We start from the raw sequence: 18,730 nt of genomic DNA on the forward strand, positions 1-18,730 counted from the left end.
GAACACAGGTCTCCAGAATCCTGGGAAGGTGTTCTGTTTATAGGCGAGGTCTTGGTTCTCATAAAGCACCTGCACACGGTGATGATCGAGGAGCAGGCGGTGGTGTTCTGGTTGTGACTGTCATCACTGTCATCACAGGCACCAGCCTTGGCCACTCATGGGATGTCGAGGGGATGAGGACTCCAAGGCTGGGTCATTCTCCAGCCTTGTGCAGGAGGCAGAAGCCATGGTTTCCTCTCTTCCGGTGCCCCCAGCCGGTTGGAGCCTGAAGATGCCAGATGAGGGTTGGATGAGCAAGCCTTAGATTTCCCTGAAAAGTGAAACAAGTTACCCGTGTGCCACGTCAACAGAGATCAATGTGACAGGCAACTGGCAGGACGGCTGCCCCGGAGCTGCCGTGCGCCCAGGCTCCGCAGGGCCTCATGTGCGCTGCCACATTGTATTTATCTAGTGCTGGTTGCTGATGTGCCCTCCTCCTGCGGGGAACACCGGCTGTGTCCTTTCCCCGAGCATCCTGTTTGTCCTCCACGCGGTAGGGTACAACCTTTACTATCCGCGTGGGAACTTCTAATTGATACTGACACTGGCCTGCACTTTTGACATTTTGCCCAACGTCCTGCGATACTGGGCAGATCGGTGCACTGCTTGAGTGGTGGAAGGCCCAGCCCATTCTCCAGACCACGCTCACAGCCGCTACTGGCTAGGAAGAGGCACCTCGCAGGGAAGGTGCTGATTTTTCACACCTGAGAGACATTTCAAAAGTAAACACGTGACCCGCCTGGAGACCACTGTTAATCATTTACACCCGGGCGCACCTGGCACTTACTCTGTCTTTGTTGAGGAACCTTCTAAAGCAGCGGCTCTCCGCCCTTCACGGACCTGCCAACCTCAGGATCACCTGCGGGGCATGTTGAAACACGCACCTTGGGGCCTCATCGGCAGAGTTCGATTCACTTGGTCTGGGGAGGGGCTAAATAATTTCCTTTCTAACAAGTTTCAGGTGATGCTGGTGCTATGTAGGGACCAAACTTTGAAAACCATGGTCCTAAAGCAGAGATTAGCAGACTTTTTCTGTAAAGGCCAGTTAGTAAGTATTTTAGACAATGTGGGCCACATTGGCTCTGTCTAGACTACTCTGCCATTGTAGCCACAGAAAATGTCAGTGAATGAGTGTGGCTGTGTTCCAATAAAGCTTTATTTACAAAGCAGGTGGTGGTCTCATTTTCCGCAAAAATCTGTGTTACAAAATATCCAAATTTTTAAAAAGATGTTGGGAGCCAGGGCCTCATTCTGAGTGGAATTCTGAAAGCTCTCATGGGGGAATCACTGTTACAGTCTCAGAGGTTGGTCAGATCCCATCTCTGAAATTCACCGGCCAGGCGACTTTGCAGATCAGTAACACCTCTGTAGAATGAGGGTGATAATTATACAGTGAAAAATCAGAGGAGATGCTAACAGGTATCAAGGTGACATGAGTGTCTGATTCACTATCCTTTATATGATTCTGCATGATTGAAATGTTTCAGAATTCTAAAATTTCTGTCTTTAAAAAAGTTTTCACAATAATTCATTGGTGTATGTGTTCCAAAGTCAGCTAGAAGGTCAGTTGGCTTATGAAGTCAAAGTCACCTTTGGGATTGCCGCCAGTCACCAGCACCTACGTAGAAAGTCAGAAGCCGAGAGTACCTTTCTTTGAGTGTCTTTGCATCTGAGAAACCCTAAAGGATACCTCAAGCTTACCTTGTCTACAGTGGAGCCTTCCTGCCATCTCCCTTCAGTCAGTGGCAACAGCTCAGGCCACAAGAATGATGTGGGAGGAGGAATTTAATGAGGACGGGTCCTGAGAGGGGCATGTCGACTGTGAAATTGTTTCATAGCTCAAATAGGATAACATTTTTGAGCTCCACCCTCTACTTCTACGTGTTAAGAAACAGGAGTGCAAAGAGCGAAGGAGCTTACTGCTTTCCATGGATTTACCCTTCCCAGCACCTTCCTAAGATCGACTTGTTTTGTCTTTAGAACAGCCAAGTTAAGACAAGTACTGTTAATTTCCCACTTTATAGGTGATGCAGGAAGGAGAAGTGATGTGTCAAAGGTCATGCTTCTGGGAAGTAACAGAGCTGGGGATTTGAATGCGGGCAGTCTGTTCTTTAATCACTCCAGTATGCTGTGTGTAATTTTGTCTTCCTTATCTATAATCTGTCTGTGGACTGAGGAACAAAAACACTGCCTGAAAAAAAGGCTGCCTGGTTGAACCTTCGGTAATTTGTAAGGCACGCTGGAGAAGATAAAGAAATTGCAGCAGGGGGCTGTGGGCAGGGTCCTTTCAGGGCATTTCCAGTCTTCATCGGATTCTGCTGGACTTTCCCCATGCCGGTGCATATAGTGCTTTGGGAATTAGTGCAGAAGCAGAGAGATGTCCCGGTTGGTTTGGGTGCATATCTGGTCTTATATTTCTGGAAACCTCACCCAAAAGGAAATGGCCCAGACTCTGTTGAGTGGATCCAGGGTCATCCAGTTCATCTTCACAAACGCACCCTGGTTCTGTGCCTTCTCTGCCGCAGCCTGCGCTGAACACTGGGGATACGGCAGTACCGGGGCGTCCAAAACAGTGTGCTCGCCCTCCCGCACTTTGACACTAGTCCAGAAGCAATAGCTTTGCTAGAAACCCTGATTTGTGCAAATTACACCCTGGAAGGAGCGGAAATGCGGCTATCTGGTACGTGGCTCAGAATGGGCACCCTATTAAAATGTGATGTGGCAGAGTTGCCGCCACTCACTGTCCGACCCCAGAGAATGGTGCACAGTCTGGCACCACTGAACCCTGACGTGAAATGGGGTGGGGGGAGGGGCCTGAGCGTGGCTTAGTCCAAAAGTGTGGTCCTTTCACGACCAGAGTGAGCGGTGTGCTTCTTCTCCCCGCAGGACCCCAGGAGCAAGCACAAGTTTAAGATCCACACTTACGGAAGCCCCACCTTCTGTGATCACTGCGGGTCACTGCTGTATGGACTTATCCATCAGGGGATGAAATGCGACAGTAAGTAAGTTTTCTTTTCTGGTAGATGGCGAGGCTCTGTAGGGTTGACAGAGCACTTAAGGTTTAGTAACTTTTCAGCACCAGCTCATCAGTAGAATACGTTCAGATACATATGCAACGGGAAAAGCATAGAATCTCTCCACTGTCGAGGTTGTGGCCTCTTAAATGACTCAATTGCCTCGTTATGAACCCCGAAAAAGCACTCGATTTAATGAAGTTGGTGTTGCCACAGTTATTTGTGGTAGAAATCTTCCATCACTATAAAATGCAGGCTTATCAAACCCCAAAGCAAATGCCAAGTGTTCAAAGAAGCCTCCCCACCTCCAGATTCCACATTTGGTTAAGCTTCCAAATAAACTGAGCATCCACAGTCATTATCTTCCTGTGTCTCTAATTAGTGGGTGGACTGTGGAAAAATCCAGCAGGCTCTCCTTAAAACTTAAACCACAATGAAAATTAAAAGCCAGGAGGGCGTCTTACTTAAAGTTCACTGGCCCTGCGTGTTTACGGACAGATCAGATGTCTGTCGGTCCAGCTAGAGATGAACTCCCTGAAGACCACTAGTGAGGAAGACCTCGGGGCCCTTCCATCCGCCTTTTTTGTTCTGTATGTTTCTCCACCCGATGCCGGGAGGAAAGAAAAACATCTGTGGAAACTCTTTGCTTTGATTATTCTTATGTAATAAGATTTCCTCAGGCCATTTATTTCTTTCAATAAAATTTAATTTTTAGGACATGAAAAGGTAATGACTGAGCCTGTTTTTCTAGTAACAGGGAAATGTTATGGAAATATCAGCATATTGTCATTCATTCACGATGTTTTTACAGCCGAAAGCCTTTATGTGTGTCCTGATGTAAAGACATGCATACGTGGCCATCCCTTGGTATCCACGGGGGATTGGTTCCAGGACCCTCCTCAGACACCTTAATCTGCAGAAGTTCAAGCCCCGTAATCGGCCCTCCGGATATGGGGGACCAACTGTGTATTTATTGGAAAAAAAAATCCGTGTATAAGTGGACCTACACACTTCCCACCCTGTGTTGTTCAAGGGTCATCTGTACATAAAAATCAAGATATATGCACTTTGTGGAGTAGGTGGGTAATTTCTCACAACACAGGGCTGATTCACCTTACAGAGCTGCAGAATTTAATACCCTAAGGAAACCTTTGTGGCCATCAAAGCCAGTGGCTTCCTGTGTTTCAAGACACCCGTGGGATTCCCAAGATAGAGTTTTCAGGGATTCTGCCAGTGTGGCTTCTAAGTGCATTTGTAAATACACTTTCAATTATTTAAAAACTTAGAGGAAGAATGAATCCTCAGGTGTGTTACACACTTGACCTTGACAAGTTGAAGGTGACCTTGGAGACTTGATGTTGGCAGCCTCATGCAGGGGGCAGGACAGGCCAACAGGTTTTTCCTGCTGCGTCCACTTAGCTGAAGAGCTGACCAGGATGCCCTTAATCAACTATTCGCATATCTTTTCTGTATGAATTAGCAACTGAGCTTTTACCTAACGTCACCAACAGCTGGTTTTAAAAGTTTTGGATCAGAAGGATTTGTTGGTTATCCAGGGACGTCTTTAGAGTAAGTCAATGTATAGCTTTGAATTTATTAACTAAGTGTATGCTAATAATATGTCACTCATCTGGTTTATATGTGAGGATTGTGCTTAAGGTTTTGATTATAAAATGGGTTCTGTTACTAAATATTTTGAAAACCACTGACCTCAACCAGTGTGTTTTGTTTTAAACGTTTTTTTCCTTGCAGTCCTAGTGTTTGGGGGGCTGCTCCCTGGGCTCCTTCCTGGAAGAGGAGAACAAGCAGGTGGATGCCAGGACCCAGACCTCCGCCCCTAATTTCTGCAGAGAAGAAATCTCTTCCCGTGCCCTTGCACGTTATAGGCTTTTAATACTATAGATATTTCCTCTTGGTGGAAAGAAAGCGAGCAACCACTGGTGTAGCCCCGCCACTCAGTTTGCAGAGTAGGAAATAGAATCAGAGAGCAAATGAGCTTCCCAAGAGGTACAAGCCGCTAATGGTAGAGCCAAGATAGGAATACAACCCCGGGCCCTCGAGCCTCCGATGCCCCCGCAACTCCCCCCCTCCACCCCCCGTTGTCTGTGTATCCTTTCCAGAGGCTCTGGCGTTTCTCTCCTTTAAGTTGCCCGTTCTGCCCAGAAGATGGAATTTGATCAACACAAGTCATCACACAGCTTTTTAAGAGCCTTGGTATTGGCTGAATCCAAGGGATGTGATTTTGAACGGTTACCTTTGGGAACAGAATCCACTTTTGTGAATCAGCTGATTGGTCTTCCCTCATTGTGTCCATTTTCCTGGTTTAGTCATAGCAGATACCTGTTATTCACAACGCCTCTTGCAAGTAACCTCACTGTGTTAACATTAAACACTCAAAATGAAGCGGGCATGAAGACTCCACCTTAAAGGTCACAGAAGAGCCTTGTAGTGAAGATGTGTGAGGGTTCCAGTGGCCACTCCTCCTTCTGGAAGCCAGAAAGGACAAGGACATTAGAGCTGGAACACCTCCACGGAGTCTTATGTTTGTCTTCAGCACACAGGATTCTTTTCAGGGTTTCTTTGGTTCATTGCAATAAGGCTGATCTTTTTTTTTTTTAAACCCTCTCCCGTCTCACCCACGGAATGTCAGCTGTAAGGAATGGCTTATCATGCAAGGCATGTATTTGTTTTACTTGAAATAATATTTAAATATTTGAAGACCTGTTTCAAATATCAAACACTCGTTCTTTTAGAAACAACAACAGCAGCAAAGGCAATCTACTTAAGCCTCCTTGGAAATGCAGAATTAGCTGAGGAAAGGAAAATTTCATAAATTTCTATACTCAACCCGCAGATTCTCTTTCTGAGTGGTGAGCTCAGAAAGGCATAAATCTTTGGCAAAAAAAAAAAAAAAGAAATCCTCTGTTTAAAATTTGCATAGTATTCGCCTCTGTGTACATAAAATATTAACTCTTCTGCCCTTTGTGCGCCTTTACCTGTGTGAATTTTATACAATGTGAAATATTTGAGGCATTCACAGAAGACCAGGCAGGGGGTGTATTTTGCTTCGGTGAAGACTGGACAAATATGGTAATGGTATTTAAAGGAAATTGTCACTCACACGAAGCCTGTGCTGGAAGGGACATCTGCTAACAGTTCGTGAGGTCACCAGAAACATTACAGCAAAGTATCGAGTCAGAGGATAGCTCATTTTCACTTGTGCTGGTACAACCCAAACACCGAGGGAGTGATGGTTGGAGTCCACATGCCCAGCCTCACCCTTCGCTTTCTTGATTCACAGCCTGTGATATGAATGTGCACAAGCAGTGTGTCATCAACGTGCCCAGCCTCTGCGGGATGGACCACACCGAGAAGAGGGGGCGGATCTACCTGAAGGCCGTGGTCGCCGACGAGAAGCTCCACGTCACGGGTAAGGCGTGCGCGGACAGGTGTGAGGCGTGTGGCTTCTCTGCGGGCGTTTGGGTGAAGGTCAGGCTGACCCCGAGGCAGGGCTCAGAGACCTGGGCTGGTCAGATGCAGAGCCACTGATTCGCGTGAACACGTCTCCCAGGAGACTGGTCTGGCCACTGAATCCCCGAATACCCAGTGTAATCATCTCGTGGCTTGAGGTACTCTGGCAGCATGGCCGGTGTATTGGCCCCCTGGGGACGGGAGAGGGACGCCAGCTAAACAGTGCTGTTGGTGAAGGTGGAAGTAGTGCAAGGGGCGGTGGGTGGATGACCTGGATGTTTGACGGCTTCAGGCTTTGGTGACCGATGAGTCCACCATGATGAGACCGGCATCCACCTCTGTGTTAGACCCGGTGCTAGGAAATTCACATAGGTTCATTTCTTTAGTTCTCGCAACTACCTCATTATTAGCCTCATTTTCCGGAAAAGGAAATGGAGGCACAGAGAGAGGAGAACCTTGCAGTGTCACAGAGTAGGTGAGGAGCCGGGATTGGAACCAAGGCATTTTGACTTCAGAACCTGTGTGTCTACTCATCGCACCGTGTGCACCCCTCACAAATAGCCCATCCCTGGGGCCAGAATCCCCTGTCCACAGCCGGGACGCTGCCTCCCCAGGGCCGTGTCTGGGTGGGCACTGTCATGGGGTGGGTTTTCCACTGGTTTTCCCACCAAGTCCACACTCACTTAAGGTATCCTGGAGTCTCGTTGGCCCAGGACCCACTCTGTGTCTCTGCAGTGACTGGACGACCCGCCGTGTGGATGTGTGGTTTGATTCTCAGATGTCAACCTTGTTTCCTTGCTCTTGGGGCCCCTCCAGTACCACCACACACTCCCTCTTCCTTGATGAGGACACTGGTTTCCATTAGATCTGAAAACATACCATGTTTCCATTTGTACTGGAGAATTCTAAGCTATTGTAAAAATGGAAAAACTGACTTTAATGTTGTTGTAAATAATTGAAGCTATTATAGAAAAAAGACTCAAAAGGTCTGTTTAAGGAAAACAGATGAGGGTGGAGGGTAGGGGCCAGTTCCAGGGAAAGCTTATTTTTGGAAACATCCTCACATTTTTTTTTTCTTTGAAAAATAGACAAGTTCTCTACCCAGGGCTGTCCTGTCAGGTAAGAATTCAGGGAAAATCAAGCAAAGGGTTTCAAGTTGTTGCTAAGAGAGGGTTAACACGCTTTGCCGCTGGAAAACCTTATGAAACAAACACAGTACAGCTGGTGGTCAAGATCGGATGGTGCGGGAAATCCCAGTCACAGACGCAGCATCCCTGCTGACCTTTGGTGTTTATTTTCTCCAAACCATCCTGTTGGCACCCTTGCATTTAGGGCTGTGGTTCTCACCTGCATCTCCCTTCTTTTGGGTGGCACACACCCGGGGACCCTCCGCTCAGAGCAAGCAGACTCCTTGGGAGCCATGAGCAGTCAGGTACTGGGGGCAGAGAGCATGCCGGTTAGAAGGAAATTACCATAAAATGTGGGCGTAATAGATGGTAAGTGGTTGAGGAGCATCTGGCTAAACGTTGCAGTGTTTTTCCTCTGCTTTGTGAGCTACTGATGGCGGAATAATAGACACCCCGTGTGAACAGTCAGGGCTCAGCTGTGAGGTTCTCAGCTCCCGGTAAGGCAGGAATACCCGGCCAGGGTTTTCCAGTGTTCAGCTCTCACTCGTTATGCTTCTGAATAGAGCAAAACACGCACTGTGAGTGCTAGACCGGCCCCCTGCCTCCTCTGTATGGTGCTGCCTGAGTTTTCCAGTCTCTCCTGTGAGCCCCAGGAGACTTGCAGGTGGAAGACTGCACAGAGAGGCCCAGATGCCCTGGCGGGGGTGGCACAGGGTACACGGTACAGGAGAAAAGACCCACCCTGCAGGGACAGCAGGGTTCACAGGCTAACTCCACCATCGCCAGGAGCTGAGCTTGGTTCATAGCTTGAGAATCATCTTAGGGGAAGACGGCCTCACTGAGTTGGACACGGACTTTTCACGTGTCAGAGCCAACCAGGACAACCTGTGGCTACAGGCGGTCAAGTCTCTCAAGAACGAGTCTGTACGTTCGTGCAGAGGTATAGCTCTGCTCCAGGAATATGCACGCAGCTGTGGTCTTATAATAATAAAGGCCACGGCAGCGAACGCCTACTGAGCATGTCCCACAGAAGGGACGCTTTCTAAGCACTTTACATAATCAACTTATTTAAACCTGTGTGGAAATTTACTTTATTACCCTTTACTTTTTGAACGAACCAAGGCACAAAGAAATAACTTGCCCAAAGTCACACAGAGGGTAAATTTAACGGATAGATATCCAATTGATAGAAGTAGGGATATTTTCATGAGAGTACCAGTAAGAATTGGGATCTTGTCTTAGGTCAGGCTGCTACGACAAATAACCGTCGACTAAATTTGTCTCAGTTCTGGAGGCTGGGAAGTGCAAGTTCAGGGTGCTGCCAATTTGGTTTCTGGAGAGAATTCTCTTTCTGGCTTGTAGGGGCTGCCTTTAGGCTGTGTCTTCACTTGACAGAAGAGAGTGGGGAGAAGGAGACTGGGGGTAGGGGAAGGGAGAAAGGAAGCAACTGGCTGGTGTCTCGTAAGGGCACTAATCCCATCATGGGGGCCCCACCCTCACGATCTAATTACCTCCCCGATGCCCCATCACCTGAGAAGGTTAGGGCTTCAACATACGAATTGAGGAGGCACAAACATTCAGTCCGCAGCAAATCTAATTTTAAAATACATTTGTTCTTTCTGTGAAGGAAATGCAGTCCTAAGTACAGGAAGCCAAACTAAAGGAAATAACTAATTAGGAAGCTTTTTTTTTTTTTAACTTTTAGTTTAATTTTAGATTTTCAGAATCAGAATTAGCCAGGCTTCAACGAGAAGGAAAAATATAAACAAGAAACCATAATAGAGTCGAGTTTACGGTCCAAAAAAAAAAGTTGCCAGAGTAGTTCCAGGTTCCTATACACCTGTCATCCAGCACCCCCTAAAAATAACATTCTTACACAACCATAGTGTAAGAATCAAAGTAGTCACATTTTAAAATAGTACCTGACAAATCTGTGGAAAAATTGGTACCTATGTTAGTCACTCAAAATTGTTCTAAAGAGTCAGAGAGAAGACACGAGGCTTCCCGATGCCAGTATGAAAGGACTGCACAGAGTCCCAGGCTGAGCAGCACCGCAGCCCCTCCTACGTGACCGGCCTCCCAGCCCGGCAGGCCAGGCACCGGCTTGTCCTGACGAATGGTTTCTGTAGCAACAGCTACCGTTGACTGAGTCCACCTACTGTGTACTTACTGTCCAGAAGCCTGGATCTTTCTCTGTGCTGAGTGCTTTATAGTCATTGTTTCATGGACCCCTCAAAAACACCAGCACAGAGTGGTTTGGTTTTTTTTTTTTTTTTCTTTTCCCTTTTCCATTTATTTTTAATTTGAAGTGCCTAGTTCCTTTTAAAAAAAAATTTTTTTGGTGGGGAGAGGTGACTTAGGTTTATTTATCTTCTTTATTTTTTAAAGGAGGTTCTGGGGGTTGAACCTAGGACCACGGGCATGCTGAGCCCACACTCTGCCACTGAGCTATACCCTCCCCACCCCCTCCCCTACAGAGTAATGTTATTCTCATTTTCGAGATAAGCAAATGAGCTAAGAGAAGGGAAGGAAATGGCTCCAAGTTATGAGGTAGAAAGTGACAGGGTTGGGGCTTGAGCCCAGGTCTGACTCCTGTACCTATAGGCTGGACCCTCCCAAGTCTCTTTTATTCAAGAGTCTCCTGGAGAAACAGCGAACCCATAAATATTTGCTAAACCCATACTGAGCACTCCACAGGTTCTCTGGGGTTATGGCAGGTCTGAATGTGGGACTTACAACCAGGGGAGAGAAGAGTAACACATGTTAAAGAACAACCCAAGTCCACATCTAATTAAGTGCTCAATTAGGTGGGAACCAAATAGCATGCAGTTGGAGGCGCTAGGGGGTGATGAAGCGGGAGGGAGGGAGGGAAAGTTTCCACAGAGAAGCAGGGTGAAGGATGGTAGTTACTCGAGAGGGCAGGGTGAAGAGAGCTCCAGCGGAGGGCTGAGATGGGATGGAGGAATTAGCCTGGCTTCGATGAAAACGCAGATAGCAACAATAAACCATAATGGGCCAAGCTTACGGTACACGTGCAAGTGATTTCTTGGAAAATCCTCTTAAACCCTAAGCAGCTGTGTTAATTGTTACATTGGTTCCATCTCCATTTTACCTGTGCAGAATTGCTCGAACTGAAAAAGAATTCCCAAAATAGAAACTCCCAACGGACTCCTGCTTTGGGCTGGAAGTCACCCGTTTGAAATCAGAGATCAGTTTACTTTTGAGATTGGTGCAGTATTTATGGGAACGGCCTCCGCTTTCGTGGTGTATTTTTGTTTTTTGCCTTTGGGCAGTGGTGCGATGTTATCTGAACAGTTCCATTTTTTTTTTCCTATCCATATGCCATTTTAATAGATTTTCTACATTCTCGTGTGCTTTTTATTTGGTTTGGAGGAGTGGTAAAAAAAAAAATCCCTCATGGGAATGAATTTTCAATTTAATGTTGTAAGTAAATGGGAGAAATATCGTATGCTTTACAGCTGTTTCAGGAACACGTTTCTCCCACAAGTAGATTATTCTGCAGAAGAGTCTGATTTTTCTCAGATACTTTGGGTTGCTAGTTTGGCACAGAGATGGAAGTTCTAAAACGAGTTCCATAGCCGGGAGGGGAGGACCTCCTGCAGGTTCTGAAGCTCCTTGCAAACTGCAGATTGCATCCTTCCTTCGACCTTCTGGATTCAATGTCTCTGTCTCACTGCCCCAGCTGTTGAGATTTGCCATCACGTTGTTGTGGATTAAAAATAACAGTAATATTCTCTGAGTGTGTTCTTCCACCTTATTGTAGCCTAGTTGCAACGGAATCAAGGCAGTGAGACGCAGCTTCGTATGACAGTCACTCATTCTTTGACTCAAGCATTTATTATACATTTATTAGCCAAGCGTCAGGCTCTCTGCCAGGTGCCAGGGATGCTAAGATAATTAAGATATATTCTTTATCATGGAATGTGTGGACTTTGTGGGGAGTTAAGACATGAAAAAGAACGACAGGGCAGTGCACCCAGGACCTGTAAACATGGTGGGAGCTTGGAAGAATGGTGCCCCACCTGCCCCGAGGAAGCTGCAGGTGGCATCACACAGGTAGTGAGAGTGGAGCCGGAGGCCACTTCAGGTGAAGACGCAGCACCGTGGGAGGGTGTGGTGTGTTCAGGAAGCTCGACGCAGTGCAGGATTCCAGGGATTTTGAGTGAGCAGTGGGGACAGCTGGAGGGAAGTGTCTTTCCATCTTCCAGGGGTTAGGGCGACAGTCATCCCAGCTTACAGATGGCGCGGGTCTTAGGAGTCACTTGGTAATAGCTCCGAGTCACACACTTCCTTTTCAAACAGGAGGATTTAAAGTTCCAGGTGGCTGTGTTTTCAACAAGAATAGGGCATCAGTCTCCTACCGTGACCTCCAGGCATGACCTTGAGATTCACGGCAACCCTTGACTTCCTTTGTTGATGCTGGGAAAGGGGGCACAGCAGGTAGCCCATTGGTCGCCTGAAAGCTTTGTGCAGGTCCTTTCCCCACTGGCAGGAAGGCTTGTGAAATGTAATAACCAGTGTGGGGCTGCCAGCGAGGAGGAGGTGGACCAAGAAGCTTGCCTAAAGGAAAAAGGTGTTAGTTGGAGGTAATTTCTAGTCAGTAAAAGCTTGGCTGTGGGATTTCGATCTAGCTCAGGAGCACAGAAGGGATGCAGCTGGTGTGGCTGGCCCTTTGGTTTGGAAGCTGCTCATGTGCCAGTGTTTCCAGATTGTCCGTTACTGGTGATGCAGCTGACCACCGGGTTAAGGTGTCTTCATCTGATCCCTCCACTGCAAAGGCACCTTTTTAATTTATAATCAGTAAGTCTGGGTGTCGTACCTGGAGAGCAGCAACATTTCACCCGATAGTTTTAGCATCCACGGACGAGCCTTAATCAGTTATTACATGGACGGCTGCAAAATGGTGATTTTCTAACTCTGTAATCCCTTCTACGTTCATTAGCTGGCATTCCTCTGAGAGAAAAGCTTTCCCTTTACATTTCCCCTACATCTTTTTAAAAGTTGCCATTTGGGCTCCCAAGTTCTTTTGTTACTGTCTTTTTGTTGTTGTTGTTCAAATCGTTCAAAAAGTGGCAAGTGGGAGCCCCCTCCCATCGTGTCCCTTTGATGAGACCCGTCCATTTTTTCCAATACTTCCTTTCTTTTGGGAACAGAAGGGCTCAACTTGTGCTTCAGCCGTGTCTCTGAGGAACACTGGCATGTTTTTAGTGGGAAATAATAATAGGACTCCAACGTCTGATGGGGTGGAGTAGAAAGTACACAGTATCGTACCCCTATCTGATACTGTAACTAAAATTGTATAACCTGAATCGAATCATGAGGTGAGGGAAAACTAGACAAATCCAGGTATTGGGACGTTCTGCTTGGTAAGCAGCCCGGACTTTTCAAAAATGTGAATGTCGTGAAAATAAGACACTTGAGGAGCAGTGGGGGAGTCCAGCTCTGGACTGTGCTTTAGATCATGTTTTTGTATCAGCGTGACGTTTCTGGGTGGTAATGGCAATGCAGTTATGAAGGGGATACTGGAATATTTTAGGGGTGATTTTTTTTTCTGATGCCTGAAACTTACTTCCAAATGGTGCAACAAAAACCAAAAACAAAAAGCTGAAAATACGTGTGTGTACACACATACACACAAGGCACGTGTGATGCAATGTTTATCATCAGTGAAAATTTTCAAACCAACCAAACCTCTAAAAAGTGGGGCTATGTTAGGCTGGAAATTTTTGTTGTAGTGGATACAGCACTTAAAGGTGCTCTGTGGGAATCACTCTCAGCTGGAAGGAAGCCCCAGGTGAGCCAACATCCAAGTCCCTGACGCGTATGCTGATGGAGAGCCAGCCGGTCAGAACGCAGGGGGCAGATGTGGGAACAGGGGACATCAGTGCAAACCACAGAAGCCGCTGGTATTGACTGAGTGCCTCGGTCCTAGGAGAAGAGAAACCAACGTTGATTGAACACCTTCCAGGTACCAGGATGCTTTCCTGTCGATGACCACAACAAGCCTTCCAGAAAAGAGCTATCACCATCATCATCATTTTGTAACCAAGGAAACAGGCTGGCAGAGCTCCTGGAACTTGCCCCCGGTCACACGGCTGCTGGGAGGAGGACCCTCTGTCCCCAGTCCCCAGGCACTCGCCTCCCACCTGCTTACACAGCTGACTCCTGGATCTGGATAAGAGATTATGTGCCCGTTCACAGTCCCTTCCCTTTAGTACAGACATGGCCCACACTGTTGCTAAAGGGTTTGCAATTTTGTGTTTCCATCTTGAGGTTAATAGTTGAGGCTACTCTGAGATGGCCCGACGGCTCCTGGAATCACTGCAGCGCCATGGACGCCATGGTGGGTGAGAATCTGCTGTCATTTCCCCTCAGAAATAATGGCTAGAAATAAAAATAGAAGCAGGGAATCCGGCTGACCTCTTCAATGCCTTAAAGTGAAGACCTAAAATGAGCAACAAAGAATGGAAACAAAGCCCCCTTCAGCACGTGTGCTGGTTGTGCGGGAATTGGCCCGACGTGTGACCTGCCACATCCTTGTCAACCTACCATCTCTGTTTTTTTCTTACCCACCCTGGTTCTTTCCCACTGCAGCCTCGTCCTTGCTCTCGAATTCTCAGTCTTGGAAGAACCCACCTCTAGCTTTGCCAGTGCTTAACATCCAGCTGCTTCCTTTGCCAAAGAAAACAGGAACTACCTCTAAGCGAAAAACCGCTAGCAGCGTGCTTGTCCCAGAGGCGTGCTTGCACATGGTCCCTTTCAAATGCATGTGCTTCTAGGTGGTGACTGGTGTGTTTCCATGCCTTTGTCTACTCTGTCTTCTTCCTTGATTGGACACTGCTTAATAGCAGGTGCCACATGTCTGTGTGAGCCCTTCAACAGCCAGTACCTTCCCTCCCTTACACCCCCCAACCCCTTGGCGATCTGTGCTCCCATTGTAAGGAAAAGCTACGTGCTGTTTCCCCAGGGGGCGGGCTGTTTCCTACCCCCTCAGTTTTGCCTGTGCTGTCTACCCTGCTCCACCAGGAACATCTTTTTTTTGACACTCAGCTCTAGCTCCCTTTATGACACCTCTCCTAACATTTCATGCCCCGCCTCAAATGGGCCACTTTCTCCCCACGCCCTTTATAACATTTATAATGTGGTTTCACTTACGTGTTTATTTACACATCGGTCTCCCTCTGATGGTGTCTTATCTCCTGTACCCCAGCCCCATGCCTTGAGTTTCTCCCTAAGATGTGTTTGTTGAGTAAATGATGATGATGATGGACACAGTGTAAAAAAAAAAAAAAAAAAAAAAATATATATATATATATATATACACACACATATATATTCAGCTTGAAACCGTGTTCCTACATCCTAAATCCAGGCAACTCTTCCCATTTTTAACCCTCTTTCTGGATCATATTTAAATGATTCTGTTCTAGCCTCGTTCATAAAGCCAAAGGACTTCTGGGATCCTTTAGGGAAACACACATCTGCCAAGAAAAAGGTTGCATCGTCTCAAAGAGACGTGTCATTATTTACATCCTGACTGTGGTACCTCATCCTGACCCATCAGTGGCAGAGCTGACTGTCACATGTCTACTAACTCGCAGTTTGTCTTCCTGTGGTTTGGAGTGTTATTCCTGCATGGTTCTCTGTGCAGTGGGTCCAACATGGTTTTTCACACCAGGTGCTTGGTCCCTGGGTGTTTGTGAGAGGCAGCAAGACCAGGGTGACGGGTTAAGGGTCACCAGTGACATTTCCTTCATGTGGCATTGCCTTCGTCTTAGGATACAATGGTATCCAAGCTCAAAGTGACGTGGCTTCTTTCTCCTGATGAAGATGATATCAAGCCCCTGGATTCCTTATAGGGGCCTCAGTCTTCCACCCGCTTTGACTTCAATGGCTCCTGACATGAAGAAGCATTTTTAAAGATGGGCTTTGAACACCTGCATCCCCGGAAAGAGGAGAAACAAATTATTTCTGGGGCCTCTTTCAAGATTATCCCATTAGCATACAGGGACATTGACACTGACTGAGCAGGTCATTCTCATGCAGGATTCTAATTGCTTCTAATTATAGGATTATCATTTAAGCACAAGATTAATTGCCATGAACGTATTGCAAGGAACTTGATCATCTAGAAAGTAAATGCATTGGCCAAGTGAGGAATCTCTTAGAAGCCTGAAAATGATGTCTTTTTAATCACTTGCACTGAAGCTTTCTTTTAACTCTTTGATGAGTGGAGGCAATGTTAAGAGGGTCAGGATGGGAGAGCAAACAAAAGCAGGTAAGTGTCCCTTTGGTTCCCCAGCAAAAGATTGGAACGCATCAGCACCCAGTGTTTGGTTCACCATTGGAAGCGTCCCCAGATAAATGTGGAGATTCTTCCTCTCTTCATTTGTTTCATCTTCAAGGCTGAGTGAGGGTGGTCCACCAAGAAGCTAGAAGAGGCAGCCACTGCCTTGTGGTCCTTTCCAATATTACGCTATTCTGATATCCCACAAACATGTTTTTTTTCAAATGCTTTCTGAAGGAATCCTCCAGTTAACGGTATGCACATACTCTGATTATCAGCACCAAAATAGTACAGAGAAACACCAGGCTATATTCATCTCAGCTTCTAGGCGTTTCCACTTGGAAAGAGTGTGCAGATTTCCGGGGAAGATACAAGATAAGTTAGCTCCTGGGGTTGTTCTAAAATATCCCCGATGAATAGAGCAGGGCTCGGCCACCTGCAGGAAGCTCTGCCCCAGAGCATCCCCTGTAGGGGACTTTCTTTCCTGAAAAGAACAGTAGTTGTATGTTACCACCCACTTTCCTTGGTAATTAATGCAAGAGTTTGTGGTTAATTAAAGACCGTCAGGGTCCCTTTTGAACCCAAAGTAGGCATTTTTTTTTCCCCTAGAATAATGAAGCAAGAACAGATGTGAGGCAAACTTCCTGTGAAAGTTTTCAAGGCAGGGGCGCTGAATTTGGGGAAAATCACAGCAGAGGGAGTGTTGCCTCACCCGCTTAGACCCACTGGTGGCAGGGAGAGTCGTCCAAAGAAAGAAATTCTGGTTTTGCTGAACACCCTGTGGGGAGGTGGAGAGAGGAGGGCTCTTACTCTGGAAAATACCCCACCGGCATCTCTTTCCCTGTGTGAAGCCACTGTGCCTGTAGCCACCCCCTGCTGGGAGTCGGGGTGCAGGGAGTGGGGGCATATTTCTTTGGCTGTATGTGCTGCTCTCATTTCATGGGATCCCTGGGTGACCACCTGCAGAAGGCATCTACCCAGAGGCCAAAAAGAAAAGTGTGTGTTCACTACATGTTCTCAACAGCACGGTCCAGCTTCATGACTTCTTCCTCTTTCCCAGCTACTCAGGATGACCCCGAACTTTGTTTCATTCCCCCACCCAGAGAGAAGAGGGACTCTTGGTTACCCTCAGAACTTCCAGCTTCTGAAGGATGCCAATTTATTTCTGAAAAAAAAAAAATTTCCTGGTACCCATTCGATGACTAACACTCCGTGAAGAAAGAATGCAGTGGACTTAAAAGATCATGAAAGTGATCTGGTTTCAGAGGGTACATGGCCTTGGCTTCAGAGTCAGATAGACTGGATTTGACTCCCAGCTTCAACACCAACTGATGCTCAGTATTAGGGACCGGTCCTCCATGCATAAGACACATTTGTCCCGGTCACATTTGTGTTACATTGTTCAATGAATCAGAGTGTATCACTTTATTGACACATTAGCTCTTTCTGTCCTGACTTGTTCATGACCTACCTTAACCCCAGTGAGACTCCAGCTACACTCAGGAACATCTCATCCCAGGTTTCGTTTGTTTTTCCCTTTACCGTGTCTCCCAAGCACGGCCCACGGCTCACTGTGGAGTCATCACTCTCTGAACTGCAGGAGCCCTGTGTGAGTGGAATGGTTGCATATTAAGCTGAGGAGATGAACCTTTAAGATTCTAACTTGCTGTGGACCTTGGCTTCATCGGTTAATCTCTGTGTTTTCCTTTCCTCATCTGCAAATTCTGATTTAAGGCACTTGACCTGTATGAACCCCGAGGCCTCCTTCAGCTCTAGGGTTCTGTTGCCGTGAGAGTCATTTCAGGAAGGAGCTAAACACTGGTGCCCGTCGGCGTGTCCCCTCTTGAGGAGCTGACAGTAGAGTTGGAGACTCCAGGAACCCAGCACCTGGATGAGGTCTGAGATGCGTTTGGTCTCGCGATGTGGTCCTGTATAAAAACCAAGGCTCAGAGAGGGAACTGGACTATTAGGTAGGGTTTTTTGGGTTGTAAGGGGCAAAACCAAGTTTCAGCCCCCTCTTAGAAAAGAGAGTTATCCAGAGAAAACTGGGGTGTCTTATGAATTCAGGGGTGGGAATGAGGTTCTGTGGGACCATAGGAACGGCTGGAAGCGGAGGCTGGCTTTCTGTATCCCACCTCTTCTTTCTCTGTCCTGCTGGCGTTTGTCTTTTTCATAGCAAGCCAGCTTTCTCCGCATTGCAGAAGGCACGGCCCGAGCTTTGCCTCTTACAGCTTCATCTCTCCCTCCTGTGGTGTCGGGCACGAATCCAGATGTCCCAGGGAAGGATTCACTGGTTCAGGTCGGGCCATGTGCCGCCCCTGCACACATGGACTGTGGCTGAAGGGCAGGGTTTTATAAGAGGGCAGTTAAGGGCAGGGGAAGAAAATTTTGCAGATGTTGCCAAGCAAACAAAACAACAGATAATGCAATACTTCCATAAGCCATTCGCCAGGGTTGATTGGGGGGTGGGGACACGGTCTCCTCCTTCGATGCCTTGTTCCCTCAGCTATGTTGCACATGTGTGAAACAGCTAAAGGGCAGCGGCAGTGGCTGAGCTTCTGTACAAAAGTTGGGTATGACTCCTAAGTCCCTTTGGAACCAACGAACATATTCCGGGCCTGGCCAGTTTCCAGAAACAGGCAAGGATAAAGAAAACATTTTGATTTGGTGGCGCTTGTCCAGTCCAGCCACCTGGCATGTTAATGACACCCTTCTTATTTAGAAGCTATGAAACAGCCCACCAGGTTGCAAGCATCACTGGTGTTGATGGA

General features: G+C 47.1%; 1 protein-coding gene across 3 annotated transcripts in view; it reads left to right on the top strand.

Moving 5' to 3' along the window:
- Nucleotides 1-18,730, top strand: part of PRKCA (protein kinase C alpha) — a 360,615-nt gene that overhangs the window by 250,734 nt on the left and 91,151 nt on the right. For all 3 annotated transcript variants that reach the window (XM_031468919.2, XM_064495637.1, XM_064495636.1), the window contains 2 exons: nucleotides 2,926-3,037; nucleotides 6,355-6,483. In XM_031468919.2, the coding sequence (XP_031324779.1) occupies nucleotides 2,926-3,037; nucleotides 6,355-6,483 (241 nt within the window). The remainder of the gene's footprint in view (nucleotides 1-2,925; nucleotides 3,038-6,354; nucleotides 6,484-18,730) is intronic.

The sequence above is a fragment of the Camelus dromedarius genome, chromosome 16, assembly GCF_036321535.1.
Source record: "Camelus dromedarius isolate mCamDro1 chromosome 16, mCamDro1.pat, whole genome shotgun sequence".
Taxonomy (NCBI): Eukaryota; Metazoa; Chordata; class Mammalia; order Artiodactyla; family Camelidae; genus Camelus; species Camelus dromedarius.